This window comes from Apodemus sylvaticus, chromosome 21 (genome assembly GCF_947179515.1).
Source record: "Apodemus sylvaticus chromosome 21, mApoSyl1.1, whole genome shotgun sequence".
NCBI lineage: Eukaryota > Metazoa > Chordata > Mammalia > Rodentia > Muridae > Apodemus > Apodemus sylvaticus.
Genome location: NC_067492.1, coordinates 20,027,894 through 20,042,642, shown reverse-complemented (window position 1 = coordinate 20,042,642; position 14,749 = coordinate 20,027,894). Strand labels below are relative to the sequence as shown.

At 44.5% G+C, this 14,749-nt stretch overlaps 1 protein-coding gene across 1 annotated transcript in view; it reads left to right on the top strand.

Moving 5' to 3' along the window:
- Positions 1-6,707: 6,707 nt before the first annotated feature.
- Positions 6,708-14,749, top strand: part of Pkd1l3 (polycystin 1 like 3, transient receptor potential channel interacting) — a 52,112-nt gene continuing 44,070 nt past the window's right edge. Inside the window, exons 1-4 of the mRNA XM_052166357.1 lie at positions 6,708-7,014; positions 8,863-8,985; positions 12,732-12,833; positions 14,167-14,216. Of these exons, the coding sequence (XP_052022317.1) occupies positions 6,708-7,014; positions 8,863-8,985; positions 12,732-12,833; positions 14,167-14,216 (582 nt within the window). The remainder of the gene's footprint in view (positions 7,015-8,862; positions 8,986-12,731; positions 12,834-14,166; positions 14,217-14,749) is intronic.

Here is a 14,749-nt window from a genome sequence, read left to right as displayed (position 1 = left end):
ACGTTGGATTTTTTGTTTTTGTTTTTCGAGACAGGGTCTTTCTGTGTAGCCCTGGCTGACCTGGAACTCACTCTGTAGACCAGGCTGGCCTCGAACTCAGAAATCCGCCTGCCTCAGCCTCCCAAGTGCTGGGATTAAAGGCGTGCACCACCACTGCCCGGCTGATGGTTTTATTTTTGAGATAATCTTGTGGTGTAAGCCAAGTTTCTCTAAATAAACTTGTCTAATTCTCTAAAATAAACAATCCTCCTGCCTCGGCACCCAAGTGCCTCTGTGTCAAATGTCCACAGAGGCCAGAGGAGGGCATTGAATCCCCTGGAACTGGAATTATGGTCCCAGGTGGTTGGACCCACGCCCTCAGAGAAGTCACTCTCAACTGCTGAGCCCTCTCTCAACCACCACTCTGACCCTTAACCTTATGTTTGTCTCCTATTTGTCCCCCTTCCCACTGGTCCCATTTTCTGAACTAATACTCCCCCACTTTAGGTCATAATTTGGGGGCAGGTTGCAGGAGGCTGGAGAGATAGCTCAACTGTTAATACTTGATGTTCTTGGAGAGGACCCAAGTTCCCTTTCCAGCACCCAAATCAGGTAGCTCACAACTGCCTGTAACTCCAGGATCACATTCTTTTTTACATACCCATAGGCAGAGGCAGGTGTGTGTGTGTGTGTGTGTGTGTGTGTGTGTGTGTGTGTACATAAATTACAAAAATCCTTTTAAGTTCTGTATTCTGCATATGAGAAAAAAACATATTTGGAGGTCTGAGATTGGTTTGCATCATGTAACATGATCTCTGGCCCCATGCATTTTCCTGCAAATTAACTCATTCCTTTTAATGTCTAAATATTATTCTATACTATATATATATAATTATCCTTATCTGTTTGTTACTGATTCCATATGTTGGCTGTTGTGAATAGTGCTCAAAAAAAAAATAGGTGTACAGGTACCTCTGTCATATGCCAACTTGGATTCCTTAGGGACTATATCTAGAAGTTTGGCTTGGTGATTGAATGTTTCTTTTAAATTTGTGTTCTGTGTGAGAGAGGGTTCAGGCAGCAACCTGCTTTGGCAGACACATGTAGGCCAGGCGATTCAATGGCCTCCCCCTGCCTCTGTGGACATTTGACACACAATTCCAGAGTCAGTTTTTGCTTTCTACTTCGTAGAGGCAGGGCCTCTCTTGTTTCCAGACTTCTAGCTTCCAGATATTCTGTCTGTGTCTCCGATCTTCCAGTAGACGTTCTGAGATTGCAGGTGCTTGCCACTGTATCCTGTGAGTTCTGGGGTTCGAACTCAGGTTACCAGGCTTTCGTATGTAATGGCGGTGTCAGTTTATATCCACACAGTGTCTTAGTAATGGTTTCTATAGCTGTGAAAAGGCACAATGCCCACAGCAACTCTTATAAAGGACAACATCCAACTGGGGCTGGCTTACAGTTTGAGAGGTTTAGTCCATTATCATTGACTTAGTCAGGGTTTCTATTCCTGCACAAACATCATGAGTTTATAGGTTATTGGCGTCCCAGTCATAAAGTCTTTGCCTATGTCTATATCTTGAAGGGTTTTTCCCTATATTTTCTTCTATTAGAATCAAAACTGCAGGTCTTTGATCAGTTTTTTCAGTTGTTTTGGGCAGAGTGAGAGGTGGATATAGTTTCATTCTTCTACATGTGGGTATCCAGTTTTCCCAGCGCCATTTGTTAAATGTTTGGGCATCTTTGTCAAGAATCAGGCAGCTGTAGCTGCATGGGTTGATTTCTGGGTTCTCTGCTATGTTGTGTGGGTCTTTGAGTCTGCCTTTATGCCAGAACCATGCAGTTAGTTGCTGTGGCTCTATAATACACCTCAGTCCGAGTTGTGACACTTCCAGCATTGCTCAGGATTCTTTTGTGTCCCCAGTATACATTAGGATTGGTTTTATATTTCTGTAAAGAATGTCAATGGAGTTGTTCTGACAATTGGATTGGGGCAGTAGATCATTTTCAGTAGAGTAGCCATTTCTACAATATCCTGCCAGTCCATGAACATGGGATGTCTGCCTTCTAGCACAGCCTCCAATTTCTTCTTCAGTGGTTTAGAGTTTTCACTAAGGAGGTTCTTTATTGCCACAGTTAGGTTTATTCCTGGGGACGTTTTGTTTGCCTTGTGTTATTTGTTGTTAATGAAATTTTCTCCCAGAAATAGTTCTCTACATGCTATCTACTAAACACACATCAGAAAAAGAAAGAAAGCTAATGGTATTTTGTAGCTGGTTTGGTTTTAAATTTACATTTGTGTGTGTGTGTGTGTGTGTGTGTGTGTGTGTGTGTAGCATGGCACATGTATGGAGATTGGGGCACAACTTGTAGGAATCAGTCCTGTCTTCATCGGGTGCATTCTGGAAATAGCACTCAGAACTCAGGCTGTCAGGCTTGGCCACAAACACCTTTACCCACTGTGCTGTCTCGCTAGGTTTGTTACGTTGTTACATTGGTTTTGTTTTTGATTTTGATTTTGGGTTTGTTTGTTTGTTTGTTTGTTTGTTTGTTTTTGAGACAGGGTATCTCTATATAGCCCTAACTGTACTCCAGGCTGGCCTCAAACTCAGAAATGCCCCTGCCTTTGGCTGCCTAATGTTGGGATCAAAGATGTGTATCACCATGGTATATTTATTTTGTATCATGCTATTTTCCTGAAAGTTTTTTATTGTCCATACGAGTTTTCTGATGGAATTCTCAATGCCTTTCAAGTATAGGCTCATATGGTCTGCAAGTAAGGATAATTTGAGTTTGTAGCTCCTCTATTTCTTTCTCTTGCCTCATTTGCTCTCCAGCGAATAATTCCAGTGCTGTACTGAATAAAGCTGGAGAGCGGGCACCTTTACTCACTGCTGATTTTAGAGGAAATGCTTTCAGTTTTCTCCCTTGGTATAACATAGGATAACCGTTTGTCATAGACAGCCTTGGTTTGTTTGTTTGTGGTTTTTAAAAAGTCACAGACGTTTCTGGAATCCCTTCCATTACCTTCTAGAGTGCTGGTTCTATGGCTGTAAATGGTTTAAGTGCACTTGTCCTACAAGGTCTTCACAGCTCCGTTAGCACCAGCAGATGACATTGTTGGGTCCAGTCATCTTGGCTGGCACACCTTTGCTCTAGGGATTGTATTATATCCCTGCCTTTCTGGTTAATAGGCTCTCTTTGAGTAGTCTGGGAATTGTGACAGGTTTGTTTTTGTAAATGAGATAGCCTTTCACTCCGGGTTCAACTCAAATACATTACTCATCTGAACCGTCTTCCTCTCAAGCTGTCCCTCTATGGTGATAATTTTTCCTCTTATTATTAACAATTTCTTCCCTTTTTTTTGTTTTGTTTTGTTTTGGGTTTTTTGGTTTTTTGTGCCCCCCCCCCCCCCCCCCCCCCGCACTCCTCCCAGACAGGGTTTATCTGTGTAACCCTGGCTGACCTGGAACTCACTCTGTAGATCAGGCTGGCCTCGAACTCAGAAATCTGCCTGCCTCTGCCTCCCAAGTACTGGGATTAAAGGCCTGTGCCACCACACCCAGCTTCATTTCTTCCCTTACTAGACCTTTGCAGAGTATGGGCCATGCTATGCCCTTCAATAGAATTCTGCAATATCTTAAAACTAAGGGGGTATGTCCTCAGATTCTGCTCTTTTGAGGACTTTAATTTTGACAGCTGCTTCTGCATTGGTTTTCAACGGGCACAAAGGCATTAAGAGATGAGAGCGTCACTCAGTAGTAGAGTTCATGCTCAGAGCCCTGAATTCAGTCACCATAACATACTCAGCAAACACAGGTGGAGAGAAAATAGGGATTAATTGTGCTGGTTAGATGACCATCTTAACCCTGAAAGCTGCCAAGCGTTTTCAGTACTACATCTGCTTACATTTATGGTAGAAAAGAAGAGAGCCAGCTGCATAGCCCAGAGAAGGGCACACAACAGGGGAAGACCAGCGGCAAGCTCTCTAAACAAAGGGTTTTCAGCAAAACAATGACCAGAACCAGGGTCGAGAACTGAAGCTTCACAACGCTTGAAGTACTGTGCCTGCCACAGTCAAAGGAGGCTGTGTGGTCAGAGGCCAGAAGCACACGGGTCTGCCGTGAGGTTCAGCCAAGCTTGGGATTTGTTGGTTTCTGGCATTGTCTGTATTTAATTCGTGCCCATTTCTTCATCTCTTGTTTATCTGGGTTTTTTTTGGGGGGGCGGGGGGGGGGGGAGGTTTTTTTTTTTGGTTTTTTTTTTTTTTTTTTTAATGACTGGCTAGGAGCTTCAAGATACAGTTCACATGCAGTTTTGGTATCATGCAGGTAAGAAACAGAATATAGCCATCTGAGCCAACCCCAGTGGCAGCAAATATGGAGGACACACAAGCCTAGAGATTTATCGGCAGTCGTCTTTATGGTCTCATGCAGTAGAATCCTGCTGGGAGCGGGGGTTCCTGCTGCATGAGTAAATCTCAACTGCCCGGTCACAAAGGCATTTTCAGAGGTGACCCTGAGATGACAGACATGTTAATGTACTTCACTACATCATATTAGCTAGTGTGTCCGGAAACACACTATATGCTTTATACAATGTGTATTACAATGTGCATGTTCTTATATAATGTATATTATAATATATATGTTCTTTACATAATGTGTACTGTAACAATACACATTCCTATTCTATCAAAGAGCTTCCCTGTAGTGTTTCCAGACATGAAAGAATCCTGTTTCAGTCGGGTTCATACTCCTGACTAAGCTATCTTACCCTCTCTTTCTCTTCCCTCTCCCTAGTTCCCTGAGCTTCCCATAGTGTTTCCTCTACTCGTTCCAGACTGCCTTTAAATTCTAGCCTCTGCAGATGGGAGAAAACATGACATAATTGTTCGTCTGCATCCGATTTATTTTTGCTTAACACGAAAACTTCCAGTTCCATCCATTTTCTGACAAATGGCATGATCACATTCTCTCTAGCTAAATAAAACCCTGATAACACACACACACACACACACCACACACACATTTCTTTATTTAATCATCTGTCATCTGTTGACAGGCACCTGAGCCTCTGCTGTAGCTTGGCTGTGGTTAACAGTACTGAGATCAATACGGACACGCAGGCTGTCTTCTGTATGCTGGCTTCATTCCCTGCGGGTATACACCTAGTGTTCCTATATCTGAGTCACATAGCAGTTCCTTGTACTTTGTTTTTTAGGAACCTCCCTATAGTTTGCCACAGGTTACACATGTTTACACTCCCGCCAACAATATACAAGGGTAACTTTGCTCAATTTTGATGAGGGCCATTCTGCGGGACATGAAATGAAATCCTGCTGTAGCTTTGGGCTGTATCCTCCTGGTGGCTAAGGATGAAGGGTTAATGGCCTATGAGCACCAGCTGGACAGAGAGACTCTGGGCAGGAAAGCTGATTGACAGATGACACCCCTAGAAGGTCCTGATCAGGAGATCCGCACAAACCCACTGGTAGCTACACTTCCTGACTACAGGGGTACTGACTGACCTGCAAATAGACTGGGCTCTTCTGTCTCCAAAGTCCTATAAAACCCTCAGCCCCTGACTCCACATGTCCATGGTCCCTGTTCCTGTGGAGAGACCATCATCCTTCCTTACGCTAAGGAAAGAAAAAAGCGCTCCCATGGAAGGCCAGGTTACTCTTGTATTTCTGTGGCAACTCATTCAATCCTTATCTAACAAATGGTGTTTAGCGCGCACACACACACCATATTTATCAGCCATTAGCGTCTGAGAAGTGTCAGCTCAGATCACTTGCCAGTTATTGATTGGCTAACTTTTCTGAGTTCCTTATACGTCCTGGATGTAATCCTTTGCCAGAATACTGGGCTGACAAAGATAATATTTGAAAAAAATCTCAATCGTAGGGGGCTAACGAGACGGCTCAGTGGTTAAAAGCACTTGTTCTTGCAGAGGACCCAGGTTCAATTCCCAGCAGTACCCGCGTGCTGGATCCAGCCTTCTTCTGGCCTTGAAGGTATCAGGCCTGTACACGGTATATACAGACATACAGGTAAAACATACATAAAATAAAAATAAATATTTTTTTAACTTTTAAATCAATTACAGGGCTCAGTGAGAATAGTTTTCTCCTCTGGGCATAGTGATGCGTGCTTTTAATACCAACACTCAAGAGGCTGAGGCAAGTCCAGCCTGGTCTATATAGTGAGTTCCAGGACAGCTAGGGATACATAGTGAGACCCTGTCTTGAAAATAACAACGACAACAACAACAGAATAGTTTTCTTTTTCATAAAAAAGTGTTTGTTTTTCTGGACACACGCCCCAGTGCTTGTACAGCGAGCACAAGGTTCTGTGTTGGAGCCTCATGCTGCAAAATCTAAGCTCACCAAGTCTAGTAACAGTGGCTTAGCGATCCACCAACCTCTCCCTGCTTGCAGGTAGCCTTGGCTTCATAACGGATCTTTATTTGCTAAAGATACATCTGGGCTTGTGGACACAGATGGAGACGTTTGTGCCCCGGCTGTAAAGTCCCATTGCTATTCATTTGCAGCCGGCAAGAACTCCATCTGGGCTCTCTAAACAAAACAAAATCTCCTTGGCAGGTTGTTCCCAACCCACAAAAGAACAATTCGAACGATTCTGACAAACTCACTGGGTTCTATTTAAAAGCCCAGACAGCTGCCGAGCCTCCGAATAGCTTCTCTCACTCGGTTCAGAGAGAAAATGCCCTTGCAGAGACGGTCCTGGGTCTGGCTGTACATTAGAATGGGCGCCATTCTGGGTGTCTTGCTGGGACGTGAACCAAGCATCCCGGGGCAACATGGGAGAAACAGCTGCTATCAGCTTAACAGACTTTACTGCAACTTCCAGGAAGCAGAATCGTACTGCCACACCCAGGGAGGACGCCTAGCCTACACTTGGAACCCAAAGCTTCAGGATCTTCTTCAAAGCTCCCCGAAAAAAGAAACAGTGTGGTGGGTCGGGGAAAACCTAAAGCTGCCCAGAAAGCATCCAGGGGTAACCCAGACAGGTAGGGCTCTGGCGTCGTGTGCTGAGGGAAAAGCTTCCTTGTACCGTGTTCTAGGGTGAAAGAAAGTTATCTTTGGTCTTTCCACTTTATTTTATTTTCATTTATTTCAAATTACATTTTAAGATTTTTTTTTCCTTTTTGAGGTTTATTTTATCTATGAGTGCTTTATCTGCACATACACCTGATTGCCAGAAGAGGGCGTCAGATCCATTACGGATGGTTGTGAGTGTCCATGTGGTTGCTGAGAATTGAACTCAGGACCTCTGGAAGAGCAGCCAGAGCTTTTAACTGCTGAGCCATCTCTCCAGCCCCTTTTCAGCTTTTATATCCGAAAGAGGGTTTGCTTGGGCATCATCTCTCTCTGAAGGCGTCCCACTTTTGTGCCTCGGCCAACATTTGTCTCCATAGCAACGGCAATGTGTGTGTGTGTGTGTGTGGTGTGTGTGTGTGTGTGTGTGTGTGTTTCCTAAGACAGGGTCTCTATGTGTAGCCCCGGCTCTCCTAGAATGTACTCTGTAGACCACGGTCCTGGCCTTGAACTCACAGAGATCCTCCTGCCTGTGCCTCCTGAGTGCTGGGATTAAAGGTGTGCACCATCACTGACCAGTGGCAATGGGTTTTTTTTTGTCAGAACCTGTCTAAAATTTAGTTTCTCAGTCTTCATGTATGATGTTATTTTGCTTTATTTGATTTGGGGTATTTGGGACTTTTTGTTCAGTGTTGTTTTACATTTGAGACAGTTTTGCTTTATAGTGCACAGTGTCCTGAAACTTGGTATTCAGCCCAGACTGGTCTCAAACTCTCAATCTCCCCTTCTCAGCCTCTTGAATGTTGGCTTTCCAGGGATATAAATAACTGCTAATATGTAAGATTCTAAAGAGAAAATATCTTTTTACGGTGACTTTCTTTATTATCTTTGCCTTCAGATTTCCTAAAACAGAAGCTAGGAGAGAAATTACTTATTTATTGCCTTTCTTATAAAATCTGGTACCATAATCTTGCAGTTTTAGCAAAAAAGAAATCCAAGAAATTATTATCTCATCATTTCTCATTAATGTCTACATAATTAATTCTAAGATCTATGATTTAAAAATTATCTAAATAGGGTCCTCAATGGAGGAGCTAGAGAAAGGACCCAAGGAGCTGAAGGGGTTTGCAGCCCCAGAGGAGGAACAACAAATATGAACCAACCAGTAACCCCCAGAGCTCCCAGGGACTAAACCACCAACCAAAGAGTACACATGGAGGGACCCATGGCTCCAGCTGCATATGTAGCAGAGGATGGCCTTGTCGGACATCAGTGAGAGGAGAGGCCCTTGGTCCTGAGGAAGCCCCACGCCCCAGTGTAGGGGATGCAAGGGCAGGGAAGTGAGAGTGGGTGGGTTGGTGAGCAGGAGCAGGGGGGATGGGATAGGCGTTTTCAGAGGGGAAACCAGGAAAGGGAATAACATTTGAAATGTAAATAAGGAAAATATCTAATAAAAAAGAAATGAAAAAATATCTAAATATTGAAGAGCAATCTATAATACGCAGGGAGAAGTTGTTAACTTTACATTTGCTGGAAGCCAGAGAAATTGGGCATGTGTGGGCTTTAGTGCCTGAAGGCCAGGTATCAACTCAGCGGTTTCACCTCACCTTCCACCTTGTTTGGGGCAAGGTCTCTTTTGTTGTCTGCCACAGTGCACCCCAGGGCCCACAGGTCTCTGAGAGTCCCCTTCCTCCATACCCCATCTCACCTAAGAGCACTGGGATTACAGACATGGGCTGCCATGCCTGGCCCTACATGGGCTCCAGGGATTTGGGGTCCTCACACTTGCCCAACAAGTGTCTGGCGCCCCTCTCCTCCAGGAGGTGTTGCCGCCTCAAGGAACCAAAAGCCTGAAGAGTGCACTTCCATGGTCACACACGCGGATGCTTTCTTCTCAGGACGGGACCAGTGCGCAAAAAAGCACCATTTTGTTTGCCAGGCTGGTGAGTAACCAAACTACATCAATTTTAGTTTCAAAACTGATTTTACAGAAGGAATGCACAAGAGACGATTTCTTTTAAATAATCTGTAATCCGCCACAGGACAGATATAAGAATTTCTATTTTTAGTTTGTTTTTTTTTTTTACATGTCTTGTTTACCTGTGGGAGATGGGAGTTGGGGGTTGGCGCATGTGCAGCAGGACACATATGGAGGTCAGAGGTCAAGTTGTGGGAATCAGTTCTCTCCTACCTGGTGGGTTCTGGAGTTAAACTCAGGTCATCAGGCTTAGTGGCAGGTAGGTGCCTTTTGCCTCCAAGTCAATCCCTCCAGCCTGCTGTTTCATGACACTGGTTATCCCAAGAAACTGCCCGTTGGAGTGATTGATGTCTTCACCCCTCCTTGCTAGCCGCTAGATGAACTCTCGTGGTCACCTTGGTTGAAGTGCGGGAGAAACTGAACTCGTAGCTTTCGCTCTCCGAATGTGTACCCCTAGTCTGATCAGCACTGGGCTGTAGAGACAGAAAGGGAAAGAAATGAGAATGTGGCATAGGAAAACGATAAGTCCCAAGGCCACGAGCTCTAAGTGTGCATCCCTGCATCTGGGAGATTGGAATGGTCAGTCTGGCGTGCGTGCGTGTGTGTTTGTGTGTTGCATGCATGTTGGCATGACTGATATTTCTATATGTGTCCATAAGAATACATGAATTCATGTTCCTATAGAGGCCAGAGGCATTAGATTCCCACTGGGGCTGGAGTTAGAAGCAGATGTGAGCTCCAGACATGAGGGCCAGGACTCAAACTCAGGTCCTCTGCAAGAGGTGCACACACCCACTAAGCTAACTCTTCACATACCTGCCATGTTTAATTACCCCTGGCAGTGGCATCTGCCTTCATAAAGCATCCAGCCTTGACCCGGTGGATTCTTGAAGTCCTTGCAATATCACACACAATCTAGACAGACATTTCATCTCACATTTTTTTCTTTTTGACAGAGTCTCGCTTTTATAGTTCTAGCTGTCATAGAACTAGCTCTTTAGAACAGGCTGCTCTCAAACCCAAAAATATTTTCCTGTCTCAATGTGTTCTTAACATATTGAAGCTGCTGTAGCTAACAGAAACAGAATTCATTGCATTATTACTCTGTCTCAAATATATAGACTTAGAGTTTCATCACTGTTAAGTGACATCATGACCAAGGCAACTTTTATAAAGGATATCATTTAATTGGGCCTGGCTTACAGGTTCAGAGGTTCAATCCATTATCATCATGGTAGGAAGCATGGCAGCATCCAGGTAGATATGGTGCTGAAGAAACCAAGAGTTGTACATCATGATCCAAAGGCAACCAGGAGGAGACTGGCTTCCCCAAGCAGCCAAGAGGATGCTCTCTCTTCTGCACTAGGTGGAGCTTGAGAATTAGGAGCCCTCAAGGCCCACCTACACAGTGACACACTTCCTGTTCCAACAAGGCCACACTCATAGGCCAAGCATATTCAAACTGCCACAACCACCTTCCTTAAATAAGAGTAGTAAATGCATTCATCTCAGTGTAGTAAAGTCTAGCTTCTAGCCTCTAGTGTTCACTGTTCCCAATGCCTCGTGATATTCACGTCTACTTTACATCACTAGACTTCACATCTGCTGTTCTAAAGAGCTTGCCACTGTTAATGAGGCCAGGGTAGTAAGGATGAAACCCTCCCAGGTCAGCTGCCCTTGTTTCCCCCTCACAAGCCCCCTCCCTAATAGTTCCTAGCTGTATCACAATTGTGAGTCGCCCGTGGTCATTGTAGAAGACTGTTTCACACAGCCCACTCCATCTGACAAAAGCAATTTTTTTGTTTGAGACAGGGTTTCTCTGTGTAGCCATGGCTGTCCTGAAACTTGCTCTGTAGACCAAGATGTCCTTGAATTCAGAGATTCATCTGACTCTGCCTCCCCATTACTGATATTAAAGGCTTGCACCACCACCACCCAGCAAGAAAAAAAAGCAATATTTAGTTAATGTAGCTTACTTGATATGGCCAAGAGTTTTAAATGAGTGTAAAATGTTTGACACTTAAGAATTCCTGGCTTTGGACTCTACGAATACAGTCCTCCTCACCCCTGAGCTGTCCGCAAGGGTGACCTTGAACTTCTGTGTTGGTCATCAAGTACATCACTGAAAATCCAGCTTCTGTTGGTGGAGAATCTAACAAATGAAACCTTTTAGAGGTTCCTAGGCCACCAGGGCCCTGCCCTAGTGACTGTTATTTGGTGATAGTCTCCTCCTCTGTCTTCATGTGAGGCCATTACTGTTTTCTCTGCCACCTACTCTGAGGATGTATCCCCTCACCAAACATCATGATTTTTAACATTTCCAGCTCCTGAATTGAGGAGATTTAACTTCTGTTTTTTCTTTTTCCATTTGTTTCTCTCTTCTCTTCTTTTTCCTTTCCTCTTTTCTTTCTTCCTGTGCTTTACTACAATCCATGGTCTTGTTCACACTAATCAAGTACCCAATACCAAGCTGAACCCCCAGCCCTAAATTCCTGCCCTTTATAAATTACTTTGTGATACTCTATCAGCACAAAACAAACTAAAAAGACAATAACACACTTGGATCAAGAACTTTACAAAGCAATCCCCCAAGTTAAAATGAAGCCTTGAACTGTGTAATAATTTTCTCGACATAATTTTGCTCGAGATCAGAAAAGATTCAGAAGCGTGGTTCCAAAGGTGACAGAAGCTGTTGTCTTCTTGTAATTGTTGTTTTGGTTGTCATGGTGACGGGTGGCTCGAGCAGAAATTGGGAACTCACGTGCAGTACACAAGCACAAGCACAAGGCAGAGAGAGAGCTAACTGGGAATGGTGAGAGCTTTTGAAACTTCAACATCCCCAGTGAAACACTCCCTCCAGCAAGACCACGCCTCCTAATCCTTCTCAAACAGTTCCAGTAACTGGGAACCAAGCATTCAAATATATGTGTCTATGGGGGCCATTTGCATCCAAACAACACACACACACACACACACACACACACAGTAAAATAAAGTAACAGGTAAGTTGTCATCTGCCCTAAGGAGCATATAGAAGGCTCCTGGTTGCTGGAGGTTGAGTAAGGAGGTCACAGAGTGATGCAAGAGTGGTAGCGGCCTGACTAGATACACTGCTGACCGGCAGGAGGTACGGATGCAGGCTGAGGAAGACCGCAGTCCTAACTTTAAGTTGAGATGCCGCCAGTGTGGTATATGATTTTCTCTAGTGTTCTTCAGTTTGCATGTGTGACGAACCTGTGTGTACGTGTGTAGGAAAGGAAGCATTCCAGAACGTCAGTGTTGGGCTAAGAGTATGAGTCAGCAGTGAAGTGCCCAGTGCTTGACCTCACCACGAAAGCCACCCCTGCTGTTTCTGGACCCTGAGTTCTACCCACCAGAGCAACAAAACCACAAAGGAAGATGATTTGCTCAGCATGCCCTTTCACACAAGTAGTCTAACCCTCTGTTGCTCATGTGTTGGCCTAATTAGGCCCAATTTTAGATGCCCAGTAGTATACAGTAAGATTTGGCTATGAGGGCTATTTCAGAATCTCCATGCTGTCATTTAGAGGAAATGATTGATAATCTTTGTGTTTTCCTGATGTGGGGTGTGTGTGTGTATGTGTGTGTGTGTGTGTGTGTGTGTGTGTGTGTGTGTGTGTGTAATGATTATTTTAAGCTTACAGCCAGAGCCATAACCAACAGATAATCCTTTGTGTTGGCTCCACACAGCTGCCTTTCCCACTCAAGGTGCAAGCATTTGGAGAAATGAGCTTGGTGCTCGGATACCCAAGATAAAAAAAGGAGCCGAGACAGAGAGACATATGATCCCAGGTAATGTGTTCATTCTCTAAGTGTGTGATCCAGTCATCCCTGGAGGTTCCCAGAGCAGAGCTAGATCTGAATGAGTTATTGTATCAGAAGCCAAAGAAGTACCTACTTGTGTCTAGGTATCTGATCTCAATGCAAAAGTATGGAGACCTTTTCTTTCTTTGTGGTGCTGGCTATCAAACCTGGGGCTCTGTGTATACTAGGCTAGTACTCTGTAGCAGAGCCACACACTCCAACCTTTTGTTCTCTCTCTCTCTCTCTCTCTCTCTCTCTCACACACACACACACACACACACACACACACACACACACAAGAACAAATGTTAACTGGCGAAGATGCATTTGCCTGAAAACACTTTAGTCTATGTCTTAGTTAGGGTTTTATTGCTGTGAAGAGACACCAGGACTAAGGCAACTCTAATGAAAGAAAACATTTAATTGAAGCTAGCTTAGAGTTTCAGAGGTTTAGTCCATTATCAACATGGCGCAAAGCATGACAGCATGCAGACATGGTGCTGGAGGAGCCAAGAGTTCTACATCTTGATTCAAAGGCAGCAAGGAGGAGACTGTGTTCCAACACTGGGCAAAGCTTGAGAATAGACCTCAAAGCCCACCCCATAGTGATACCCTTTCTCCAAGGCCACACCCACTCCAACAAGGCCATGCCTCCTAATAGTGCCACTTCCCATGGGCTAAGCATTTAAACGCATGAGTCTACAAGGACATAGCTATTCAAACCACCACAGTCTATATCCGCATTGGATGATTAGAGAGAGCACCAGACAGGCTGAAACTAAGACAGATTTAGTGGATCTAGCAATTATTCTGGAGATCACAGACGACCTCACTGAGAGACATGCACATGAACACGAACACACACACACACTACAAAATAAGAGAGACAGGTGAAATGGCTCAGGTGGTAAAGGCACAGCTATGGCAGCTGGGTAACTTGAGTTGAGTTTCTAGATGGCACAGAGCCTCCCACACTAGTAATAAACGGAAGATTTAGAATGGTCACCATACCTCTTCACTCTCATGCCCACAATTTTATTAGTATAATCTGTGGGTTGTTATTTGACTACTACTTTTTCCCCTGGCAGGACTAGAGGTTGACTCTAGGGCCCCACTGATGCTGGGCAAATGTTCTACACCCCGGCTGAAAACCCAGCCCTCTAAAGCAGTGATTTTTTCCCCCATGACTTTTTAAAAGCAATGCTTTCATGAATGCTTTCATGAATTCTTTGAGAATTCCATACAGTGTATTTTTGATCAGATTCCTTTTCCAAATTATTTCAAGTTAATCACACACAGTTTTGCTGTCTTATTTCTCTAGGAGCTGGTCACCCGTCAGCCATGTGTCACCAACCCGCTCCTTCTGAGCTTGTAAGTACTGTAGTCACAAGACACGTGTGACATATTCACCTCTCTGCTGTCTGATGGGTCCTGCCAGGATTTTATTGTCTCTTGGAGTGTGCCAGGCACAGCCTTCTAGAACAGAAAGCACAGGGCAAAGCCAAGCTAGCGGGTACTCTGAAGAAGATCCTAGCCACCGGTCTCTGGGGTCCCATGCAGATGTGATGGTCACCTCCTTACAGCTGTTTGTAATCCCCCTCTGATTCATTCAGAGAACTCGTGGCCGCCTTCAGAAACAGGTAAAATAAGCTCTGAAGGGCTGGAGAGATGGCTCAGGGGTGAAGAGCACTGTCTGCTCTTCCAGAGGTCCTGAGTTCAATCCCAGCAACCACATGGTGGCTCACAACCATCTGTAATGGGGTCCGATGTCCTCTTCTGGAGTGTCTGAAGAGAGTTACAGTGTGTTCAGATACATTTAATTTTAAAAAAAAGATAAGCTCTGAAAAAAGAGGGGAGAGGGACAAAGGGATGGGAAGGCAGCAACCGTCAGGGCAGCTACCAGA